Source organism: Schistocerca serialis, chromosome 6 (genome assembly GCF_023864345.2).
Source record: "Schistocerca serialis cubense isolate TAMUIC-IGC-003099 chromosome 6, iqSchSeri2.2, whole genome shotgun sequence".
Lineage (NCBI taxonomy): Eukaryota > Metazoa > Arthropoda > Insecta > Orthoptera > Acrididae > Schistocerca > Schistocerca serialis.
Window position 1 is genome coordinate 463730662 of NC_064643.1, and position 27017 is coordinate 463757678.

General features: G+C 40.3%; 1 protein-coding gene across 1 annotated transcript in view; it reads right to left on the reverse strand.

The window, feature by feature from the left end:
• Positions 1-19026: 19026 nt before the first annotated feature.
• LOC126483904 (aspartate aminotransferase, mitochondrial) overlaps positions 19027-27017 on the reverse strand; it is a 94670-nt gene continuing 86679 nt past the window's right edge. Inside the window, exons 9-10 of the mRNA XM_050107172.1 lie at positions 19785-19940; positions 19027-19668 (exon numbers count right to left, since the gene is read on the reverse strand). Of these exons, the coding sequence (XP_049963129.1) occupies positions 19818-19940 (123 nt within the window). The 3' untranslated portion in view covers positions 19027-19668; positions 19785-19817. The remainder of the gene's footprint in view (positions 19669-19784; positions 19941-27017) is intronic.

Sequence of the window (27017 nt, forward strand, 5' to 3'; positions counted from 1 at the left end):
CAATTGTTACAGATCACCTACACCCTTTCATGAGAATCATGTTTCCCAATGCTACGGCAATTTTCAAGAAAAGTGAGGTGGAGTGGTTCAAGGAACACAGTGGCGAGTTCCAATTGAAGAGCTGGCCCCCGAACTCACCAGATCTGAAACCAAATGAACATATCTAGGATGTGACAGTATGTGGCATCAGACATTGACACCCCCCCTCCTCTGTGTGTGTGTGTGGGGGGGGGGCAGAGGGGGCGGGGGGGGGGGGATGATGGCTCACATGTTGATGTGGTGAAAACTACCTCCAGTGACGTACCAAGGCTTCACTGCTTCCATGCCATGACACGTCACTGCTGTTACCTGTGCCAAAGGTGGACAAACCAGCTATCAGGTAGGTGGTGGTCATGTTCTAGCTGATCTGTGTAGAAGTCATGGCCACAGGATGAAGTCAGTAATATTTTTGATGGGCCTCAGTGCAAGGATAAATCATCAAGGGCCTTATACTCGTTGATCTCCTTTTCTTTCATATAAGCTGGACAGTCTTGGGAGTGTGGAGCGCAATTGTCGTGACAACTAACCCACATGGGTGATGGAACACAGGGGCTCCCCTCATGGAGTGAGTGTCCACATTCAACATATAGTGTCTCCTCCATACATCAGGAAGGTGTGCCCAAATGCAAACACTGAAAGCACTTCATGGGTAGCAGGACATATGGCTTCATGTCATACCATTAATGCATAACCTTGACCTTCTCCAGGAGGTTATCTCCCTTAAAAGCCAAATAAAGGAGTCAGTATCATTGCAATTGTCCTTATGACCTGTCTGCACACACTAAAGAAAATGAATGTCTCATCATTCCAGGTTGGCTGGGAGTTTCTAGTTTCTTGTAAGTTTGAAGGATGAGGTCCCTAAGGAAAATGACTCACTGAACTATATTCAAAGGCTGGTGAGGTGTAACGGACACTGTGACATGACCAAGATGAGCACAAGTCTGAAGGGCTGCAGACTGGATGGTAGAAGTAGTTTTGATCAACAAGGAACCCAACTGCACCTTACTGAGAGATGTCACTTTGCCAAATTTGTCTTTGATATGTCCACAAAAAAATAACGGCTTTGTGGCAGTGAATGTGTCCCCATCTGTCCTGTAGATCAGGTATTGAGGAAAGTGTTTCAGCACAAGCCAGCAAACCTGGCCTTCCTCCCACAGTGTAGCCAGGGAAGGAAAGGCCATATAGTCATAAGAAGCAGCATTCAATTATCCATTACCAACCAAAGAGATGGCCGTAGAAGAACAGCCAGATTTTTGCAGCTTGATACATTTCATACACAAAGCATCCGCCCTCATACCACCCGATCTGATCAAGGGTTCTCCCCATGGGCACCATCCGTCCATAGCTAGGGCTGTCTGGCACGGTCACCTTTCCTGGTAGTTCCGATGCTCCACAGTGACAAGCAACCACTCCTAGGCATACATGGGGAGGCAACAGCTCAGTTATTGGAAGAGTGATCCCTTTGTCGTCAGGGAGCTCAGCTAGATGGGTACACAACAGCCCCACCACATTGACTGGCTACACATGCTCGTGACCTAGTGGAGTGGAGGAGGGCTAAGGTGGGGAAGTAAAAGGGGAGGAAAGGGGGAGGGGAATCCATGCCATAGATGCTAGGGTGGGAATTCTTTCACAAATGGCACACACTAGAGAGAGAAGGTTTAGATGTGGAGGTCAAATCCCTAAGGGGAACCAAAAATACCAAAAAGTAGGATGGAAAAGGCAAGGCAAGGCAAGGCAAGGCAAGGCAAGGCAAGGCAAGGCAAGGCAAGGCAAGGCGAACAAAACTGCAAGGAATACAGGAAAACATGTGGATAGCAAGGTCGGCTCAAGTATGAACAATTAGACAGGGGAAAGAGATGACAGTGAAGAAGGAACAAGGACAGGGATAAAATCTACACCAGTTGAAAATGTTAAAATTTTTACATGCATTACTTCAAGATCTAACAAAATTGGTAATTTTTTTTATATACAAGGCTGTGAATTGCTGTGTTATAAAGGTCAAGTCCAGAAGAGTGTGGGCACCAGGTTGAGAAAGTTGAAACAAAGTTTGAGAGACAAGAAACTTTCTGATGGTAAAACCATAAGAGGCAGGCTGACAGACAAAATGATTGATGACCTACAGCAGTATTATTGGAAGGCCATTAGAAATAATACTGAGGATTTGTTGAAACTGAAGCAGGCAATATGGGCTACCTTCTTCCACAGACAAAACCAGTACACCACCTTTGTCCTCCTGGACCTGATTCACGCTGCAATTACTGCAAAGCTGAGTACTCAAACAGTTCATATAGACATAAACATTCCATCCCAGCAGCAGTCATGGATATCAGAAAACTTATTTACAGAGACCTGGCAAATCGTGAATTACTGAAGAAGTGTCTGCATGGTCAGGTTCAAAATCCCAGTGAGTCATTCAATAATCATATACGGACTCGCTTACCAAAAAATGGGGTTTTGTTGGAATGAAGACACTAAAGTGAGTGTCAGTGCGCTATTATTGCTTTTGAATGATGGCAATATTGGTAGGGTGAAAGTGCTACAGCATATGGGAATTAATCCTGGAGCAAACTGCATCAGAGAACTTGAACAGATGGACAAGGTTCGCATTGACAAAGCAGAATATGCAGCACAGTTGGCCACTAAGGAATCCAGAAAGAAGAAAATAAGAAAAAACTTGGAAAAAGATCAAGAGGATGACATACAATATGGTGCAGAGTGCTTCTGAGTGACTAAGAATAAAAAATTAAGCATATATTAAATGAGTTAGAGCCTTTCTGAAACTTTAGAAGCCATTCCTGAAAATTTTCATTTTCTGTTGCATTTTTCCCTAAATCTCAGAAACACTTTGAGTAGAGTATTCAGATTTTCAGGGAGTAATATCAGACGTAACCTAAGTCTACTGAACTAAAAGAACAACATAATGTTATGTATAATTAAAAAATTGTATTTCCACAAGCAGTGGCTGAAATGCAATTATTGTAGTTCAGTAGACTCAGAACATACATTTTAATGTCCTGTAAAAGTTTCATGTCAATGGCTGCAGTGGTTCCTGAAATACAGGGAAGCCAAGTACCTAAATTTAACAGTCAGGATAGGGCATTCCAAATCCCCTTAAGGACACCATTATGTGGCATGTCATATGAAATCACAGTTGTCATGGCTACCGGTTCCATATACCCTAAGTCTTCATATTCCCACATAAATTCTGTGTAGCTTTCCTTAAGAGTTTGTTGTCTCGCTTGTTTCTGTTCTGAAAGAAGCATTTTGCTGCAGTGCAGTTAGAACTGCCTACTGACTCAGCTCTTTGCGAAATGGAAGACAGACAACAAATCTGCCTGTGGAATCTTTAGTCTTGTGTTCTACAGTGTACTTTTCATTTTTCATTGCTTATCTTCTTTCGTCATTACAGCATGGTTTCATTTTTCTGTATCCCAGAATTTCTTCAAGAATGTTTGAACATCAGTGTCAATTTTTATAAAGCATGAAACAATCGGCTGCCTTGATGACATGTTCTGCTCTACCGTTTGATTCTGCCTTGACATGACCCAACCTAGTAATGCACAGGGTGGTCAGTTCCTATAGAGATAGTCCTTGTTTTCTGAATGTATGGAAAAACTTCTACTCCCAGCATCATGTCGACCTTACCCGGTAACCAAAATTCTGGATCAGTGAGTTGTACACTCAGCAAGTCCCACACACTGGAATCAATTGTTTGTTTGTGCAAGATGTCAGTTATCTTTGGCAAAGCTAAACATTCAGCAGATAACATGAAGTTGTTTATATTGGAGCTGACTCAAACAGAGACACTGTGTTCAATTTCTCTGAGAGGGTTATGAGTATTCTTGGAATCGGCACTCTGCTGTGCCATAGTTGAAGTCTGAGGCATTGAGTGCATGCTTCCAATATAAAGCAAGACTGTGACCCGGACTCTAAGACAGCACAACAAGTCTGCGATTTGCCACTGCTATCTTGCAGTCTTATTCTCGCTGTTGCAAGCAGCACTCACTTGCCAGGGCTGACTTTCAATGCGCAATAACTACGTGTACATGATAGGTGTATTTCATTGTTCTTGTTTTGCTTGTCACTTGGACAATCCTTCCTTTCTCCATCTTGTGTGTGGTGTATTTCTGCGGGTAGCAACAGATTTGCAATTAGAAGGCCTATGACCACCCTTCAGACAACTGTAACACAAACTGTTGAGCATCACAATAGCTTTGTATTTGCTACATGTGGCATGACTGAATTTGCTGCACTTGTGTAATGTGTGAGGCAGGTTGCACATTACAAAGCAGCACTAGTGGCAATGTAGATTTGCCTTGAATGGCCATACTGCTTGGCATTGGAGTCATTCTGCTGCTTGTTCCCAAATGTGCTGTGCCAGGGTGGTACTGTTGCCTTGAGGATTTCCAACGATTTGTATTCACTTTTGAGAAAAGCACACGTATCTTTGAATGTCAGAAAGCTATTGCACTCAGATTGACTTCAAATTCTGTTCTTGTAGACTGGTCAACCTTTTCTGTAAGGAGCTGTGACTTTATGCCTTGCAGGGATATGTCTAGTTGTAATGCCATATGCACATGCACATTACTTGCACCCTTGTTAAGTAGTGCACAAAGTTCGTTTGCACATGTCCTTGTCATTGATGCAGCATTAAGATTTTTTGCAGGTGCGCTGACGCAGTCAAGGGTTATTGCATATGATGCAAACCATATCAAAAGCTACCATAAAATTATTGATAGTTACCGGACGATGATCAATTATATTTTGAGCTTCACCTGTTAATGAACTAAGCAAATGGTGATAATTAGTAATGTCCTCTAGTTCCTCATTATGTACTATGAGAAACTCAAATGTGTCACAAGAATGCTTGAATTGTGTTACATCACCGGTGGGCAACTTGATGCTACGTTTTGATGCACTCGAGGCAGGCCCACATCTGAATACACCTTGTCAGCTGCGTTGGCATGATTTACATGCACTGCTCTCAGTTTTCTCAAAACCTCAAACACCACATTTTTAAAGGTTTCCCTGTCATCAGCATGTATGTCTACATCTTCAAACAATCCAAGCTGTGACTGTGCCTCTGCATACTTCTCCAAGATCTTTGGTGACTGTTCTAGCCTGACAGCAATATCGACAGTGTCCAATTTCCCTGTTATGTCAAATTTGTTTGCAAACTTTAACAGCCATGTGAGGCATGCTTTCAGCACTGAGCATGTGGTAACAAGTTTCTTTCTTAACACTTCATCCATCATGTAAGATGAAAGATTAGCACTAGCATGCAAGTGCAGAAGTGGCAGTTCGGATGAGTGGGTATTTACAGGAAGCAGGATAACCAGACCAAACTAACAGATGTGCTGTGTTGATAACACTGGTTGCATCCCCCTGCTTCTCAATTGAAGCTTGCTGCTGGTGCTGCTGCTGCACACTACCTCATCGAATCCATCACATTCCAGCCCAGAGGACCAAAATGTGAACATTCACAGATGGGAATTTGAATTGTCAATTTTATTGGAAGACCAGGAATTCAAATTACTGTAGAATAGTTCGGATACATTCGGATTGCGAAGATTGACAACATATGTAGAGAAGCACTTATTATTGAAAACAACCACATACAAAAAACATACATATTCGTCCCTTAGCATATGAGGTGTGCCACCTGACCGTGTGTCCATTTACAATTGCTCTCCCTTTCATCGTGGCATGCTCCGTTGGCCACCCTTGGAAGGATTGCGTCCTGGACATTGCTCCTCAGGTACAAATAACCCGAGAGAGGGCAGCACTCTCCAGTGACTCATGCAAGTGTAAAGAACGAACACTTGCTCTACTCTGCCTCCACTGCTGTCACTGCTCTATTGAGCTCAAACACAGGAATATGTTGGAAATGTTCCAATTTCTCCACCTGTAACTGCATTTTCTAGTGTCCACAGCTTCACTCACTATCCCCAAAAGACAAAATGATAAGATGTAAACTCAAATAGCAACAGTGAACTACAAATAAAACATGACCATCAATTAACAAACCCATAGCAACCAGAATATAAACATTCAAAACAATAACGCCCATTCCATTTCTTTACAAAATTAGACTTCATAGAGGAGACAAACTTACGGACAAATCAGCTTTCAAATGTGGCTGCTGTTTCTTACAAGCACAAAAAGAAGACAGCAGCGTCTCTTAAAACATAAATCATACGGAACACTTACATGAAACTGAGGAATAAAGGCAAGTAGAATTTCAAACACAGGTATTTGTCGTAATGCACTGTTGAGCAAGGAAACTGAATTGCCTGTTTCATACAGTATTCACAGCATTGTAACACAACTGTCAGGTCAACAATGTTGTCTGTACTATTTCCACCAGCAAGTTGCACTACTTCAAGGGTGGGGAGGAAAAAAAAAGTTGACTAAGCATGGACACCTTACAGTATAATCATCTGCCAATCCCCCCCACCCACTTAGTTCTGCTTTTATTGCACAACTGATGATTTTGAATATCATAGCTGATTTCTCACAAACCTTTCCCATCTACTTGTTAGGATTGCAAATATTTCCTTGTACACAGTCACTTGCAGGTTTTTCATTTTGTCTTTATCTGTCCATTTGTGTTTCTTCTTCAATCCTAATCACCACTTTTCAAGTTCTACAGTTTCCTCCGCTTTAAATTTTTGAAGTTTACACTCCACTGTTACACAAAACTATACATTAGACCACGCAAGGGCTACCTTTGGTGACCTGCAGGCCTGATTCACAGATTAAGCTTGCAGGCTATCTCGTCATGTGGTGTGACATGACAGCAGCATTCATAGCACATCAACTCAGTACTATAGCATCCATGACAAATGTTTTTGTGGTGACAACAATTTGAATGGCTCTTCTTTCCCAACACAGCACACCACCAAATTATGCCTCAAAACGCAAATTTTTGATACTACATTCATTTGATGTTCCTCTGATCTTCAGATGTTTACATTTATTGATTTATCAAGAACACTGTTTCTATACTTACCTACAATTGTTTACAGCAGCTCTCTTAGAAACTTCCTTTGCAAACTTCTGCAATGTCTTAAATGAAGAAACAATTTTTCACGAGACAAACAAATGTAAATAGCTGAGGACGGGATGCCAGGCATCGTGAAATGTCTTCATGGAAAAATAAAAACCTATAAAAGCAATTGATTGCAGCAAATTCATTATAAATTACCTTCAATTTCATCTATTGCAGTGTTCTAATGTGTGCATTAGACAGTCCCACAAACTACTTCTCCAGTCTACAGCCAGAACCTCTCTTACTGATGAAAGATTTGTTCATGTGCAGTTTATTTCTGAAGTTCTCCTCACATTAAATACCTTATGTGATCTTGCTCAATTTTTTCTCCTGTTATCTTCTGCATATTTTTTGTATTGGGTATTGATATTTCGATTAGTTGTGTTAATTTCTTCTTCTTATTGGTGAGTATGATGTCAGGTTTGTTACGTGGTGGTGTTTTATCTGAAGTGGATATAGGCCTAAAGGCAGAAACAACAAGGCAACATATGTTTACTAGGCCAAAAAGGGTTGGTCGTGTGAAACTCAGTGACTGTAGAATTACTGTGGTAACAAAAAACCGTTTTCATGCACTAGATTCAGATATAAATGTGGAATCCACGGAAAACTGTGACGACAACAACACGCCGAATCTATATAGTGACAAGCACATGAGCAGAAACTTCCGCAATAAACGTGAAGACAAACTCAAAGTGAAAATATTCTCTGATAGCCATGGACGTGAGATCGCAAAAATACTACATTACAGTCATTGTATACAAGCAACTAGTATTGTCAAACCAGGTGCACCCATCCAAGAACTCGTTAGAAACATAGAAACTGAAAATGATCGTCATATTGTCGTCATAGCAGGAGCCAATAATGTATATAAAAACGACCTCCACAGTGCAACACGAAACCTGAAAGCAATACTAAATTCAACAGGAAAGAAATCAGTTTTTGTAGTCGGAATTCCACATAGGCATGACCTTTCGGAATGGTCATGTGTGAACGTGGAAATCATATAAGCAAACAGGCAATACTCAAAGATTTGCAGGGCCTACCAAAATGCATATTTTATAAGTATGGACTCCTTGCAAAGAGACTGTTACACGAGACATGGCATGCACCTTAATAACAGAGGCAAGAAGATTCTGTGCTAAAACATCAGCATGATACTGAAAGCATCTGACAACCAAGAAGTAATTGCTGCTCTTCCAGTTCCTTGCTTGACGCAAGCAGAACCTGAAGAAATGGTTACTTCTATTGCAGCAGTAGAAGTAGAGGTGGAAGCAGCAATTGTACCTACACACACAACAAATGCTGCAGCAGCAATACCTACCACACTTCATCAACAGGATTCAACAGCAGCAGAAGATGAAGCAACATCCAAATCTCCACTGTCACCAGTTGCCACAACAATGCCTACAGCAGCAGCAGCAGCAGCAGCAGTACCTATCACACTTCACCAGCAAGATTCAACAGCAGCAGAAGAAGAAGCAACCACCTTATCTCCTCAGTCACCAGATGCCACAACAATGCCTCCAGACACCATAACAGCAGTTACATCAATTCCTCTAGTAGCAGCTTCATCTACAATATCATCACAAGGAGGGAAGAGTAGGTATACAACAGTAGATGTGCTACCACTCCAAGTGAACAATTTTTTAGTAAAAGGCAACAAGAGGCAGAAATCCAAAAGATAAGCCCTGAAAAACGTTTGAAAACCAATCACCATAGTGTTCAGTGTGTTAGCAATAAGAGCATGGATCTTAAAATATGTTACCTTAACGTTCAAGGACTGAAAGATAAAGAACTTATCATAAATGAGTTTGGAATTGATAACCAGTTTGATATTTTTTGTCTGAGTGAACACTGGGCTAATGAGAATGAACTTGCAGTTGCCAAATTTGACAATTTTAGTATAGTAAATAGCTACTGTAGGAAAAAGCACATTAGAGGTGGTGTGGCAATTTATTCCAACCAGTCACTCAATTGTACAATAACCAAACTAGACCTAAATTTCTTGTGTGATGAACAGCACTTTGAAGTTACGGGTATAATCATTAATAGTCATAAGCTAATAGTAGTATCCATGTACAGATCACCAAAGGGAAGCATTAACATATTTTTAGAAAAAATGGACATGCTATTGAGTGAATTAAGTAATATTAAATGGCTACATTATGATATTGCAATAGGAGGTGATTTGAATGCTGATTTTGATGTTACTAAATGTAAGGGTAGTGTTGCAGATCTGGAAAACTTGCTAAGACAATACAATTTACATCATGTTAATAACAGGCCCACAAGAAACAAAGCATGTTTAGATAACATCTTTGTAAACCTCAAGACCACTGAAAACACATGCGAAGTTGTAGTGTTACCATTCTCTGACCATGACTCCGTATCTCTAAATTATGCAAGTAAAATTCCCCTCAATAGGAGCAATGCAAACAGACCTGTCCCAACAGTTGTGATTACCAGACCCATAACTGAGGATAAAATTAACACATTTCGTAATTCCCTTGCTGACAGAGACTGGTTTGGCCATTGTAGTGTCGATGGACATTACACATCAAGTAATGATCTGCCAGCCAAAATAATATTTGATAGATTTTTTAATGCATTCTTGACCCTATTTAACCATAGTATTCCCATAAAGAAAATCAAAATAATGGACAGCAGCCACAAATCCAGATCTCAAAACAGACAAAATATATGGTACACTAAACAGCTGACAGATCTAAAGAAACAAGTTTTGTTACTGTACAACATATACAGTAGTATGAAGTCTGACTGTGCCAAATCAGCCTATGTGGAATGCAGGAATGAATACAAAAAAGCCATCCTGCAAGGCAAAAAAACCTACAATGCCAACAGCGTACATAATTCCACCAATAAATGCAAAACTGCTTGGAAAGTAATTAACAGTGCTGCCAGAGATACTAAAAAAGACAAAATTAATATCCCACCACAAACACTCAATGAGTTTTTTTATTAATTCAGTGAAAGATATAGGAGACGCAATTATCAAACCAGACATTAGTCCATCAGAGTTACTCTCCCAAAATTGGGGTAGACAGTCACTAAATACAAGCATGGTAACCTTCTCCGAAGTATCGCCTAGATATGTACAAGGGGTCATAAAACAACTGAAATCATCTGATAGCTTAGATATATATGGCATATCATCCAACCTGCTAAAAAAAGTGTGTGACTGCATTCTCTACCCCTTAACCCATTGCATAAACAAGTGCTTACGTGAGGGATATTTTCCTGATGAGTTAAAACTGTCTAGGATCGTCCCAGTATACAAAAAGGGAGATAAAGACTCTCCACCTAGCTACAGGCCTATTTCAATAGTACCCATATTCTCCAAGGTAATAGAATGCATCATGTACCAACAATTATCATCTCACTTTGAGAATCTAAGAATAATTAATGCTACACAATACGGGTTTAGGAAGAATCTGTCGACCATTGATGCAATCAACACGGTAGTCAGTTACATCCTCAAAGTTTTTGAGAACAAAGGCTTTGCTCAGGTCTCATTCTGTGACCTAAGCAAGGCCTTCGACTGTGTTGAGCACATGCCACTACTAGAGAAACTAGAATTCTACGGCATCAAAGAAAACAGTCTCAGACTATTAAAAGCTTATCTCAACAACCGTAAACAGGTAGTTTGTGTTGGTAAGGAAATGTCAAACATAGAAAATGTTAAAGTAGGTGTGCCTCAGGGATCTGTACTGGGGCCCTTCCTGTTTCTGATAATGATCAATGACCTCCCCTTGTTTATCAGATCCACCACTGTATTGTATGCAGATGATACGACTTTTCTCCATAGCAGTAACAGTCTTAATGATCTTAAAACCTGTGCTGAAAATACACTCACTCATGCAGCATATTGGTTCAGAGCAAATAGTTTCCTGCTAAATGAAAATAAAACTCAGCAGATAATCTTCACTCTAAGAGACAAGCCACTATCTGATGACCCTAGTTCTGTTAAATTCCTGGGAGTTTATTTAGACGAAAAGTTATCCTGGGGCCAACATGTAAACTATATTAGTAGTAAACTATCTAGAGTAATTTATTTATTAAGACAACTCAGAAATTGTGTACCTGAAACATACATCAGATCATCTTATTTTGCATTTTTCCAGAGTATAATATCCTATGGCATTATCTTGTGGGGTAACTGTAGTCATATACATGACATCCTATTATTGCAGAAGAAAGCCATTAGGATAATTACAAATTCTTCACATAAGGCTCACTGCAAACCCTTATTTACTAAACAAAAAATTATGACTGTAATAAACCTCTATATATACAATGTCTTAATCTTTACGAAGATGAACCTACAAGATGTGAAACGTAGAGAAAATGTACATTGTTACAACACAAGAAGCATCAAACACATATACACGCCTTACCACAGACTATCAAAATCAATAAATAGCTATGAAGTCACAGGGCACAAGCTATTTAATAAGCTGCCACATGCCATACAGGATCTTCCTGAACATACATTCAAAGAAAGACTGCATGAATGGTTTATTGCCCACCCGTTCTATGATATCAATGAATTCTTCAACTGTAAAATGTAGTAATCCAACAGATGACCCACTGTACATTTATTGTAATATAAGCTAAAATATTTCAGTAGTCAATACCTTATCACACTGTATTATAAATTGTAACTTCATTTGACGTTGTCAATTGCTGTAATGGCCTAAAGACAATAAAATCTTTATTATTATTATTATTATTATTATTATTATTATAATGGTTCTGTTCCAGTATAATTTGTATTCATCATTCTCCAGTACATTTTGTGGTGCATACTTGTATGTGGGAACATATTGTTTTATTAGTTTATGTTGTATGGCAAGTTGTTAATGTATTATTTTTGCTACATTGTCATGTCTTCTGGTGTATTCTGTATTTGCTAGTATTGTACATCCACTTGTGATGTGATCTACTGTTTCTATTTGTTGTTTGCAAAGTCTGCATTTATCTGTTGTGGTATTGGGATCTTCAATAATATGCTTGCTGTGATATCTGGTGTTTATTGTTTGATCCTGTATTGCAATCATGAATCCTTCCGTCTCACTGTATATATTGCCTTTTCTTAACCATGTGTTGGATGTGTCTTGATCAATATGTGGCTGTGTTAGATGATACAGGTGCTTGCCATGTAGTGTTTTCTTTTTCCAATTTACTTTCTTCGTATCTGTTGATGTTATGTGATCTAAAGGGTTGTAGAAGTGGTTATGAAATTGCAGTGGTGTAGCCAATGAATTTATATGAGTGATTGCTTTGTGTATTTTGCTAGTTTCTGCTCGTTCTAGAAAGAATTTTCTATAATTGTCTACCTGTCCATAATGTAGGTTTTTTATGTCGATAAATCCCCTCCCTCCTTCCTTTCTGCTTAATGTGAATCTTTCTGTTGCTGAATGTATGTGACGTATTCTATATTTGTGGCATTGTGGTTGTGTAAGTGTATTGAGTGCTTCTAGGTCTGTGTTACTCCATTTCACTACTCCAAATGAATAGGTCAATATTGGTATAGCGTAAGTATTTATAGCTTTTGTCTTTTTTCTTGCTGTCAATTCTGTTTTCAGTATTTTTGTTAGTCTTTGTCTATATATTTTTTGTAGTTCTTTAATATTTGTATTATCTAATCCTATTTTTTGTCTGTATCCTAGATATTTATAGGAATCTGTTTTTCCATCACTTCTATGCAGTCGCTGTGGTTATCCAATATGTAATAATTTTGTTTAGTGTGTTTTCCCTGGACTATGCTATTTTTCTTACATTTGTCTGTTCCAAAAACCATATTTATATCATTGCTGAATACTTCTGTTATCTTTAGTAATTTGTTGAGTTGTTGATTGGTTGCTGCCAGTAGTTTTTGATCATCCATGTATAGCAAATGTGTTATTTTGTGTTGGTATGTTCCAGTAATATTGTATTTATAATTTGTATTATGTAGCATGTTGGATAGTGGGTTCAGAGCAAGGCAGAACCAGAAAGGACTTAATGAGTCTCCTTGGTATATTCCTCACATAATCTGTATTGGCTGTGATGCGATATTATTTGAATATGCTTGGATATTAAGTGTGGTTTTACAATTTTTCATTACTATGTTTAGGAACTGTATCCATTTAGGCTCTACTTTGTATATTTCCAATATTTGTAGTAACCATGAGTGGGGTACACAATCAAAAGCTTTTCGGTAATCAATGTATGCATAGTGTAGTGACCTTTGTTTAGTTTTAGCTTGATATGTCACCTCTGCATCTATTATCAGTTGCTCTTTACATCCTCATGCTCCTTTGTAACAGCCCTTTTGTTCTGTGTTGTATGCGTCATTAATTTCTGTTTTGTATATTGTTGGTAGGCATGTTATGGGGCGATATTTAACTGGGTTTGCTGTGTCTGATTGATCTTTAGGTTTCAGATAAGTTATTCCATGTGTAAGTGTATCAGGGAATGTGTATGGGTCTGCAATGTAACTGTTAAATAATTTAGTTACATGTGAATGTGTTGAGGTGAACTTCTTTAGCCAGACATTTGCTATTTTATTTTTTCCAGAGGCTTTCCAATTGTGAGTAGAATTAATTGCTTGGGTGACTTCATGTGGCAAAATTATCACTTCAGGCATTTGTGGTATCATCTTGTATGTATCTGTTTCTGCTTGTATCCACCATGCATACCTGTTATGTTGTACCGGGTTTGACCATATGTTGCTCCAGAAGTGTTCCATGTCTTATGTTTGGTGGATTGTCTATTTTAATGTGTGTGTTATCTATTGTCTGGTAAAACTTATTTTGGTTTGTGTTGAATGTTTGGTTTTGTTTCCTTCTATTTTTCACTTTTTTTGTACCTTCTAAGTCGTTTGGCCAATGCTTGTAATTTATGCTTCTTTTCATCTAATTGCTCTATTGCTTCTTGTTGTGAGATTTTACCTAACCTTTTCGTTTTTTGTCTGACATTTCATTTCTTATAAATTGTGTTAGCTGTCTGATGTCCTTTCTCAGTTTTTCTATTCTGATCTGTAGCCTGCGTTGCCATGCTGGTTTTGTGGGTTTCTTCTGTGTGTTGGTTGGTTCTGATCTCTGCCTAGTGTGTATATTTAATGTAGTGATGCTCCTATATAAACCAGTAGTTGTAGCTCTTCCAAAGTTGTGTTTTCATTTATTTTGTTGGGTATGATTGTGTTGATAGTTTTTATTGTTGTTTCGACTTGTGGGTTATTTGGCGGTCTATGCAAGACTAGTCTAATGTCTGTATTTGTGTCTTTGTATTCTATATATGTCAGCTGAAATTTCTCTTCTATATCTAACATGTGTGTCACTTCATGTTCTATTTGTGATTGTTCTGGTGGCTGTCTTAAGATTTCGTTTTCCTCTAATTGTTTAATTGATGCGTGTTGGTTTTTGTTTGTTTGCTCTGGGATGTTTGAGTCCATTACTGTATTTTCTTCTTCTGATTGCACATTATTTTGTTCCAGTATTTGTTGTACCTGTTTGATGTTTTCTAATTCTGACAGGAGTATCCTGTTATTTTTTATTATTACACGGATCTGATCAGCTAGCCGTCGTTCTGTTAAAAATTTTAATTCTGGGTATCTGATAATAAATGTTGTGTATACTTGTGATATGTATCCAGTTGTGTTGGTTCCTAGGTTTGTTGCTTGATAATAACAGAACATGAGGTGTCGATTAACTTCATCTGACCATCTCATCCTCTGTCTGTTTTCCTTCTAGGGTGGTTGCAGGAAGCATATCCTGCAAAACACCTCTATTCGGATTTAAATCATTTTCCAGTTGGCTAGCAGTGTCGTTACCATTGTGGGCAGGCATAGGGTTCAAACGTCGTCCCCGACCATGACAGCGCTTGTCCGAGGCTTCTTTAGTTCTGTCCTGAACCAAGTAATCACACTAAAAGGGGGGTTAGCCCTATTAGTGGTTTGTTCTTTTCGTCGCCTTTTACGACTAGCAGAACATGCCGGAGGCCTATTCTTTTCCCGGGCCTCCACGGGGGTTATTATTATTATTATTATTATTATTATTATTATTATTATTATTATTAGTGTATTAATTTTCAGTTGTTCCACTGCAGTTTTCTTCATCCTCAACATCTATGCTGGGTTAAAACATGTTATCAGCTCCATCCAACCACCCCCCTCTGACTTCACAGTTTCTTGTCTTAAGAATCAAGTTGTGTGTGCCTTATTATTGGTTTCTCATCTCCTCCTCACTTTTCTATTTTCGTTTGCTATTTCATTTTTTGTTTTGATATACAGATTAAACAACAGTGGTGGTAAAAAATAACACTAACATGTTTTCACTTATTACTAGGTTTATGTACATATTTTGAATTAATAATCTCTAATTTGCCCCATTCTTTTAGGACTCCGTATACCAAGTCCATGTTATGCAGTCTTTGTCTTTATCAAACTTGTCAAATTCTCTTGTTTGTATTATCTTCCCTCAAACAGACACGACTTCTGCTCCTACTGTGTAAAGTTTTCTTTCCATTCTTCTTCATGTTACCCCAGTCAACAGATTCAGCATGCTAGATATCAAGCTGATTGTGCAATAAATCACATATTTATCCATTTCTTTTGCGGTAGTATGCCAATTTGATTACAATTGGAGACGTGTTGGACCTATAATTGTTGCTATATATCTACGACCTCATTAATTCATCTTGATATTAAGTATCACTCAGCCTAGCCTGCTCCGTCAGATGGAAAACCTACTGACACTACCATTCTAGTCATCTGCTCTTTACACTGAGTCCCAAGCCTGAGAACAGCTCATACAGTTGGCGCTCTGCAAGCTTTCCGTACCCTGGTTTGAGCAGACTCCCTGCATTCCCATTGTTTTAATTGTGCTCAAGGTTCCCTTTAGGTTGGACATGCTGGGGGCTGACCTCCACATGGTGTTGCCGTAGTGTGGATGTTTCTGGTGTTATTTCAGCATTTCAAGGATAACCCTCACTCGTCCAAAACCACTGCATTTATGCATGGTACTGTAGTTTTCATGGGTTTCTTGTACTAGGAACCCATTATCCAATAAATAGGTCAGACTTTTTGATGAATATTGAAATCATGAAGCATTTAAATGAGCCATTTAAAGTTTGTTCCAAAGTGGATTTTCTTGAAAGTCTATAAATTGTTTTGCTTCTGAATTAAACGCAGAAACAATGACAATCCACTATTACTGTTCCATAGTTCTACATTATTTTGCTTGTGAAATCTGCTAAGTTACATTTCCATTTTGTTCTCAGATGAATTTTCACCTCCAACAGTGCACATTACACTTCCTGACAATGAAGGTGGTACTTCACATGTAGTGCTGCCTTCAGAGCTCCATGAAAGAGATGATGTATTTGTGTTGAAAAACCTTCAGATGCAGAATTTGGATGAATTACATTAGATGAGCAGCTATAACTGTCTGAATTCAAAGAAGGAAGTGAATGTGTGGCAGAAGTGGATGACAGCGGCAGTCCTGATTTTTCCCAAGCCCCCCCCCCCCCAAAAAAAAAAAATCAACAATACAGTAGTACATCAAGGCAGAAACTAAAAAGTATGAAAAATCCACTGGAGATAAAATGAGACTAACAAATAACATGGATCCCACAAGCATATGGAGTACATGAAATGGGGCAAAAGACATGAAATGTATTTGCTCTTCACTGTTACAACCCATATGTATCCAGTACAGAAAAACAGACTGCTTGATTACTGATCTACAAATAACATTGCTTCCACACTGTTTCCAAGCTCAGTTCTGACTAGAAATGGGTTCTTTGCTAGTCTTTCTGCATGTGAATGACAATACATTAAAAAAAAAAATAGCCTGGTCATGATCCTATGCATTAAAATAAAAATTAGACCTTTCCTAACTTACCTGCTTTCACAGTTTCCAGCATTGTTTTCATCTGATGAAAACTGTACCTTTGATGAAGGTGCATGTCGATTCGGTTGAAGAGTTATCTTTTATGTCCACAAAAAAACTAAAAAAATAAAAAATTAAAAACCTGACAAAGTGGTATCAAACTGTTTACCTAATGTGATTCAAAGACGGAGCATGTTTCACACACTTAAGTTTCAACAGAAAGCGTACAAGGACAATTCAGTTGCTGCCATTTTTCATAGACTTTATTTAGCTACCTCAACGAGTGACAAGCCATTTAATAGACAGATCTTACAGTTCACAGCTGTTTTCCATTTTCTATAGGAGAGCAAGAACAAGGATGTCGGAACATGTGTATTTGATCTTCGCAAACTTCCTAAACAAAAGTGTAAAGAAACGTGATGCTATTTATGAGGAAGAAACATTTGTTGTGTCTGAAGTGGAAAGACACTAAGGATGTTCTGTGTGTGTCAAGTCTTCATAAGACGACAGAAACAGAAGTAGATGTTTGTAGGAAAACTGGGATCATAAAGAATATAAAACCTGAAGACATTCTGGACCACAATCTCAACAAGAGAGGTGCCAACAGGAATGATCAACTCATCTTACTACCATTTCAAGAGACAGCATACGGAATGGTGGAGGAAACTATTTCTTTCTTCTGGAATTAGGTGAGGAATTTGTTAAGAAAGGGGCTATACTTCGTAGTACTGATACTCCCAAAACGTGTAGGAACATTCTTCTAGGAAGGCATTTTGCCAATTGAATTTCTTCCATGAAAAAGATGCATCCTACAAGAGTGTGTGGAGTTTGCACAGAAAAATCAAAACTGTCCAGTGGAAAGTCTTCAAGAAAGGATGGTACCCAAATGGAAAGTTAAACTGTACATGCCAGAGTGTTTCAAATTATACCATATAAGGGTAAATTATTGTTAATTGCAGTAATAAAATACACACAGAACTTTTTTACACTAAACATGTATTGAAATTTTAAAAGATCATGAGCTGAATTTGTAGTAAATATGCCATAGTTTGTAACTAGATTAAACTGAACCTTTCTACCCAAAAAAATATTCATATTTGTACATAAGATCATATGTACAAAATGGTAGGCACTTGAAGAGATGCCAAAAATGCCCAGGATTCTATGACATGCATGCTGCAAAGGGCCTGGGACTGAAAGCGTTAACAGATGTTTCACATCATCTCTCTAGATAAATTATCTTCAACTTCCTTTATGCAGTGTCACCTTTTTCTTTCTGGTGATCTCTTATCCATTCCAATTATGCTTCACCACACTTCCTGCTTCATGCCCAGGCACACCTATGCTGCAGGATTCACAGTTCACTGTTTTGCACAATTTTATTTTCTTCATTCTTGATTATTCAAATTAGGTGCTGTAACTCTGGTTTCACTATGCTTGTAGTCCATCTTTATTAGTGTATTACAATCTTCCCCTCAAACAATCTACCCTCTTGTGCATGCTAATGGGTCTACTCTGTAGTCTTTTCAAGTCCTTCATTTTGTCATGGCACGATGTCCAATAGATACTTTCCTATGCCTTTGTCTTCATTAAGTATCCCTTCTATCGTGGTTAATGAATGTGTGTGCACTATAATAAGTTGAAACCCGTCCTGGAACTCTAGGAGCTTTTCTCCCCTTATTTCTTTGAAGCATTAATATTCCCCAGTAATTCTTCATTCTTTCAACTCCTCCCTATTATTCCCCCATTCACTAGGACAAGAAGACTGATGGCTATTGGTAGAATGAAGGTGACTGCCAGAAGTGTTCAGCTACCAAAACTTGTTATTTTTCATAATTTGTCAGTGACTGGGATTTGGCCTTGTACTTTTAGGTCAATAATGAAATAAATCACAAAATACATTAAATGTGCAAATGAAAAATATCAGGAGAGCAAAACTTTGGAGGAAGTACTTAAAGTTAAAGGCATTTATGCAGCTGCATGTATCACTCAGAATTTGGGAGACAGAATTTGATACCGCAACAGGAAGCAATAAAACACTGCTTTAATTTGTAACTTAAAAATTTCTATTTCATATAACAACAATAATTACATCTCTGAGCTTCTGATCACATTTTTTGAGGGACTTACATTTATATACATTATACATGTGCAAGATCTGCCAGCGTAACTAATAAACTAATACAAATATAATAAAATGCTCTAATAAATGCAAAAGCTTACTAATGTTAATGCAACATAGTTAATGCAACATAGTTCACTGACTGTTTGGAAAAAATAATCATTTTTCTTCTTAAAAAATCAATGCCTGAAGACACACCTGTAACTGTGGCACTTAATTATTTGAAGCACGTTAACACTAGAAAAAGTCCATAAATAATCAATGCCTAAAGACACGTCTATAACTGTGGCACTTGAAACAATTATTTGAAGCATGTTAACACTAGAACAAGTTCATAAAATGCGGTGTAGCAGTCTTGCACATATCTCCTATAATTGCAAATGACTTCTGCTGTAAAAAGTTACTCAAGACAATTATAATATCAAACCCACAAGGAAACACTTTCACAACAAAGTACTAACAAAAATTGCTTGACACCTCCAGTTTGTCATTGAAGAGGTTAAAGATAACACGAATACACATCACAATCTCACTGGTTGTCTAAAATATCGGTCTGCACGGACCTGTAATTATAAAGACAGCTCATATTATATCTGACGACAAAAACGCAAAGCAAAAAATACATCATTAACAAACATTGTAATGATACTAACTGATATGTGAATTGAAGCACTGTTACCTGAATTCATCAGCATGTGCAGCATACACCATTTTATTTTGTTACTTGATGTATTCCATGGGCAAGATATTCAACATTTTTCGTTGTCACACCAGCCATTGAAATTCTGCCATCTTTCGTGAGGTAGATACTGAATTCCTTTGTCAGACGTTCTGACTGAAAGATATAAAAAATTGTGAATTATTTGTTTAACAGGCAACCTTCTATAAATTACTGAAGGTGAAACTCTAAATTGTAGCTGCCTCAAGCCAACTCTTCAATAATTCCTTTAGTACCTCATTAAAAGGTACAGTGTACTATAATTTATCAAACAGCTGTCAGTGTAAAAAATTATTCCTCCAAGTCCATTTAAATGAAGTAAAATATTTACTTCGGCTGCAAATAAACCAACAGCATTTATGGCAATTAATGTTTTTCGAATTCTATATTTATTGCAACAGCAGAACTTCATGTTATGTCCTCAGAACTACTTCAAAATCCGGGAATCTGCAAATTTTGGCCATCCACCAGTCTTTTCTCTGATTTCCACAGTTCATTGTTCATATCTGCACTCTTACTGTAACCAACTGTATGTGTAAATGATTTTCTTTCACTGTATTTCACCTTATTTTATTTGTTCTTTTCCAGTTTGTATTGTTTTGACAGGAAATGTTTCTTGTCGAGTCCAAAGTACACAAGCCACGACTGACTTAAATCAGTTCTTTGGAACAATTGAGGCATGAGGGGCAGCATCAGGTGTACAATTTTTCAAGCAAACTAAGATTTTTCTGCAGTTGCACTGTCGTTTTTTACATTTTAGAACATCTATGTCAGGAGATTTTGAAAGGAGCTGTATTAGGCCACTGTCTTACGCGGATTTTTTGTTTGTGTGTTTCAGAGTATCTGTCAAGTTTAACCATGGCCTTATCAGTATGAAGAAGTAAAATTTCCACACAAGGTCTAATGAGCATGAGATAATAAAGTAGAAATAAGAAGTCAAGTAGACAATGAAATATCCCACATTAATCATTTCGCCACTTTTCTGGCATTCTGCACAAAGTCCCTAGGCAAAACATACCCCACTTACAATACCAGTGACATTTAAATTGGCACAAAACCTGAAATTCAAGGGCTGATGCTGTTCTGCACAGTTATGTCAATCACAAAAGTGAAAACTAGACCGGGTAGCATCTACTAGGCCTTTAGAATGACTCCGTTCACAAAATCCACAGGAAGGGGCTCTTATGAAATTTATAAAGTATCTGAAAATAGGAGTGTTCCAAAAGAATCCACACTGGATATTACTGAAATGTTTCAGGGTTTTTACGGAAACTAAAGCACCAGAAATAAATGAAGCAGAGGAATGAAGAAAATTAAGGTGGTAAGGCAAGGGAATACATGAGTGAGAAAAAGAAGACAAAGTTATAACTGATAACTGCAAATCCTGGAAGTCCAAGAATTATGCAGGATGGTAGAACACAAAAAAAAACAGGAAGAATTAGAGGTCTATGGGAAAACAGAAGCTGAGCATAGATTAGAGACCAAAGAAACACTAGATATAACACTGTTTAACATGTAGAGGAAATCCATTATCAAGTCAAGAGGATGACTGAAATCAACTGGAAAAGCACAGAAAATTGGAAAAACATGTTGAAGGCATCGAGAATAAAAGACAAGAAACTAAAGTTAATCAGTAGCAACTGTTCTACTTTGCAGCAGGTCAAAGCACGGTACATCATTTCTCCGTCTTCTGGTTTTCTCTGTAGTTCCATATTGTTATCGCTTTCCTCCCTGATAACATCCATTACATGTTGTATTTTCCCCTCCTCTGTTTCCCTTTATCATCTTCAATTCCTTGTTGGAGTAAGCACAGTTCTCTGAAGATATGGCCTAGCCAATTCTTCTAATTTTTTATTATTAATGCGTCTAACATGTTCCTGTTCTTTCCAACTCCTCTTAACTCCACGTCATTTCTCACCCAGTCTTCCCAAGCTACACCCTGCAGTTTCCTCCACACATCCAGTTCCAGTGCTTCCAACCTTCTTTAATTATCTTTTCAGAACGTCCATGTCTTCGCTCTGTTTAAAGCTATGTTGCATATACTGTATTTGGCCTCTCTCTCCCTCTGATTTTTATTCAGTGGCCCACATAACTTTCTTTTCGTTTTTCTTTTTTTTTTGTTTTGGTTTTAAGGCGCAAAACTGCTATGGTCATTAGCGCCCGGTCTGTGACTTAGGAAACAGTAATCAACTGAAAATGGAAACCAGCAGCAATGGGAACGAAACTCAAAAAATTGGAGAAACTAAAAGCAGAAGGAAGGCTTAAAAATCCACTACAGAAAGGGGTTGGTTGTCCCCAAAAAAAGCTTCAAATGACTGACGTCATTTCACTGGCACTAATAAGCTCTAGAACGCGATCGGCCGAGCATGTGTCATCTGCTAAAATTGACGATATATCAGGCGACAGCTGTAGACGGGCGTTTAACGGAGTAAAATAGGGGCACTCAATTAAAAGGTGTCTTACTGTCCACAGCTGAGAGCAGTGGGGACAGAGTGGGGGAGGATCACCGCTTAAAAAGATGTCGATGGCTAAAAAGACAGTGCCCTATCCGGAGTCTAGTTAAAATTACCTCCTCCTGACAACGCGTTCGGGAGGAAGAGGTCCAAGCACAAGGAAGAGCTTTCACGTCCCGCAATTTATTATGGGGAAGTGTCGACCGATGTGCGTGCCAGAAGAGAACAACACAACGACATAAAACGCTCCGTAGATCGACGAAGGGAATCGATTGAATAGCTGGCCGAAGAAGAGAGACTGCAGCCTTGGCCGCTATATCGGCCGCCTCATTTACACAGATACCAACGTGTCCCGGGAGCCAGAGGAATGCCACCGAGACGCCCCCCAGGTGGAGCAAGCGCGGACAGTCCTGAATCTGGTGGACCGGAGGGTGGACAGGGTAAAGAGCTTGGAGACTGAGGAGAGAGCTGAGAGAATCTGAACAGATAACATACTGTATCCGCTGATGGCAGCGGATGTAGTGGACAGCCTGGAGAACAGCGTAAAGCTATGCAGTATAAACCGAACACTGGTCGGGAAGCCGAAATTGATTTGGGGTGTCGCCAACAATCTAGGCACTCCCTACACCAAATGATGTTTTTGAGCCATCAGTGTAAATAAATGTGGCTTCCTTCATTTGTGCACATAGAGCAGAAAATGCCCAACGATAAACAAGTGAAGGGGTACCATCCTTGGGAAACTGACGAAGGTCACGGAGCAGGCAGATCCGGGGACGGAGCCAAGGCGGTGCTGTACCCCAAGTTCTCAAGAAGGTTTTAGGAAAGTGGAAGGAAAGAGAATGGAGCAGTTGACGGAAGCGGACTCCCGGTGGTAGTAGGGAGGAGGGGCGGCCTGCATACCCTACATCAAAGGAGGTGTCGAAAAAAATGTCATGGGCTGGATTAGCAGGCATGGAAGACAGATGGCTTGCATAACGACTCAGAAGGACTGCTCGCCGATTGTACAGCGGAGGTTCAGCAGTCTCAGCATAAAGGCTTTCCACAAGGCTGGTGTAAAAAGCTCCAGACACTAAACGTAATCCACGGTGGTGGATAGAGTCGAGACGCCGAAGAATAGACGCCCGAGCAGAGGAGTAGACTATGCTTCCATAGTCCAATTTCGAGCGCACTAAGGCGCGATAGAGGCGGAGAAGGACCACTCGGTCTGCTCCCCAGGAGGTACCATTCAAGACACGGAGGGTGTTGAGGGATAGGAAGATAGGAAACGTGGGAGGACCAGCACAGTTTTCTGTCAAACATAAGACCCAAGAACTTAGCGACGTCCGAAAATGGAAGGTTGACAGGTCCTAGATGTAAGAAGGATGGAAGAAACTCCTTACGTCACCAAAAATTAACACAAACGGTCTTATTGGGAGAAAAACGGAAGCCGGTTTCGATGCTCCAAGAGTGGAGGCGATCGAGACATCCTTGAAAACATCGTTCAAGAAGGCTGATCCGTTGAGAGCTGCAGTAGAGCGCAAAATCGTCCGCAAAGAGTGAGCTCGAGACATCAGGAAGGAGACAATCCATAACTGGATTTATGGCAAGGGCAAACAGTACAACACTCAGCATGGAGCCCTGGGGTACCCCGTTTTCTTGGGAGAAAGTACGGGAGAGAGTAGTGTTCACCCGCACTCTAAATCTGCGCTCTGCCATAAATTCGCGAAGAAAAAGGGGCAGCTGACCTCGAAAGCCCCAAGAGAACAGTGTGCGGAGGATGCATGTCCTCCAACAGGTATCGTATGCTCTCTCCAGATCAAAAAATATTGCTACTGTTTGGTGTTTCCGGAGAAAATTGTTCATGATATAAGTGGAGAGAGCAACAAGATGGTCAACTGCAGAACAATGCTTTCGGAATCCTCATTGGGCAGGTGTTAAAAGACTGCGGGACTCCAGCCACCAAGCTAAACAGCAATTCACCATACGCTCCAAAACCTTACATACACTACTCGTGAGAGAAATGGGTCAATAGCTAGAGGGGAGATGTATGTCCTTTCCAGGTTTAGGAACAGGAACGACGATAGCTTCCCGCCATCGTCTGGGAAAAGTACTGTAGGTCCAAATTCGATTATAAAGTCGAAGGAGGTAACGCAGACTATGGGTTGATAAATGCAGCAACATTTGGACGTGGATACCATCCGGTCCTAGGGCGGAGGAGCGAGAAGAAGAGAGTGCATGTTGGAGTTCCCACATGGAGAAAACAGTATTGTAGCTTTCGCGATTTTGAGAGGAGAAAGCAAGAGGTCGCACTTCCGCTGCACGTTTCTTCGGGAGAAACGCTGGCGGGTAATTTGAAGAGCTCAAAATCTCAGCAAAGTGCTGACCCAATGAGTTAGAAATTGCAATTGGGGTCCACTAATGTATCATGCATGACAGTGAGCCCAGAGATCAGGGAGAAACTATGCGCACCTGAGAACCGTCGAAGCCGACTCCAAACTTCCGAAGAGGGAGTGAAGGTGTTAAATGAGCTAATAAAGAATGTCCAGCTTGCCTTCTTGCTATCGCGGATGACGCGACGGCATCGCGCACGGAACTGCTTATAGCGGATACAGTTGGCCAAAGTAGGATGGTGTCGGAAAACGTGAAGAGCACGTTGCCGCTCACGTATTGCGTCACGGCACGCCTCGTTCCACCAAGGAACTGGGGGGCGCCGGGGCAATTCGGAGGTGCGTGGTATTGAACATTCCGCAGCTGTAAGAATAACGTTGGTAATATGTGTGACCTCATCATCAACGCTGGGAAAGTGACGGTCATCAAATGTCGCTAGAGACGAAAAAAAGTGTCCAATCGGCTTGGGCAAACTTCCAGCGTCGCGGGCGCATATATGGCAGTTGAGGCTGCAGTCTAAGGACACATGGAAACTGGTCACTCGAGTGTGTATCATCAAGGGCGAACCATTCGAAGTGCCGAGCTAGCGGAACAGTACTGACCGAAAGGTCCAAATGAGATAAATTTGTCGTGGAGGCAGACAAAAATGTAGGGACCCCAGTGTTGAGGCAAACTAGATCCGCTTGGTGGAGGACGTCTAGCAATAGTGAGCCATGTGGACAAGGATGTGGAGATCCCCGAAGCGGGTGGTGGGCATTGAAGTCCCCAACCAGCAAATAGGGGGGTGGAAGCTGACCAAGAAGATGAAGGAGATCAGCTCGTGCCATTGGTGTGGACGATGGAATGTATACAGTACAAAGAGAAAAGGTATATCCAGAAAGGGAAAGACTGAGAGCGACAGCTTGGAAAAAAGTGTTTAAGTGGATTGGGTGATAACGTAGAGTATCATGGAGAAGAATCATGAGTCCTCCATGGGCTACAGTGCCTTCAACAGAGGGGAGATCAAATCGGACGGACTGAAAATGGGGGAGAACAAAGCGGTCATGGGGACGCAGCTTTGTTTCCTGAAGATAGAAGATGACTGGCGAGTAGGATTGTAAGAGGATCGACAATTCATCCCGATTGGCTCGAATGCCGCGGATATTACAGTGGATAATGGACATAGGATGAACAGAAAATGGAGGAATGTGACCAAGGTTGCCGTCAACTCAACGACTGCTCAGAGCTTGCGACCGACAGCATGGAATGGCATTCAGCCGAAGGCAGAAGATCCTGATCCATACGTTGTTCAGGAGCAGCTCCTGCCACCAGCGATTGGCCGGTTGATCAGCCGCCAGCAGTGCGCCTCGGCGACACAGAAGACGGCCGAGGGCGATTTCCGACAGGTGGTGCTGTAGATGGGACACGCCTTGGCGGAGAAGGAGATGAACTGGGTTTCTTAGTAGCCTTCTTGGAAATATGATGTTTAGATGGAGGAGGAACCGAAGGTTGTGAAGTTGGGGTACGTAAAAAATCTTCACGAGTATTCTCTTTTTTCGAAGTCTTTGTGTCTGATTTTTGGGCTCAAGATTTAGCAGAACCCGATGAAGGGTGAGCCATAGAGTGGGCACGCGAAAGTGGTGAGGTTGAAGGGGCGATCTTTGCACTGGCCGATCTGACGACTGTGGCACTAAAGGTGAGGTCGCAAGTCTGCGTGGCCGCCTCCTTTGTTGGTCGAGGAGAAGCAAGGACAGTGCTGTATTTTCCTGTCTGAGGCACGGTGGGCTGTCAACTGGCGAATAATTTTCGAGCAGCAAAGGTCGACACCTTTTCCTTCACTCTGATTTCTTGGATGAGCTTTTCGTCTTTAAAAACGGGGCAATCTTGAGAGGAAGCAGCGTGGTCACCCATACAGTTGATGCAGCGAGGGGATGGAGGTGGACAAGCACCCTCATGGGCATCCTTGCCGCATGTAACACATTTGGCCGGATTGGAACAGGACTGGCTGGTGTGACAGAACCGCTGTCACCGATAGCAACGCGTAGGGTTTGGGATGTAAGGGCGAACGCAAATTATCTCATAGCCTGCATGTTCGTGTCAACCCTTTTCATAACTCTATGAACAGCCGTTACGCTCTGGTCAGACAGGTAGTGCTGAATTTCTTCGTCAGACAATCCATCGAGGGAGCGTGTATAAACGACTCCACGCGAGGAATTTAAAGTGCGGTGCGCTTCAACCCAGACAGGGAAGGTGTGGAGCAGTGAAGTACGTAGCAATTTTTGTGCCTGGAGGGCACTGACTGTTTCTAACAACAAGGTGCCATTCCGTAATCTGGAACAAGACTTTACAGACCTGCAATTGCGTCGACACCTTTCTGAATAATGAAAGGGTTGAC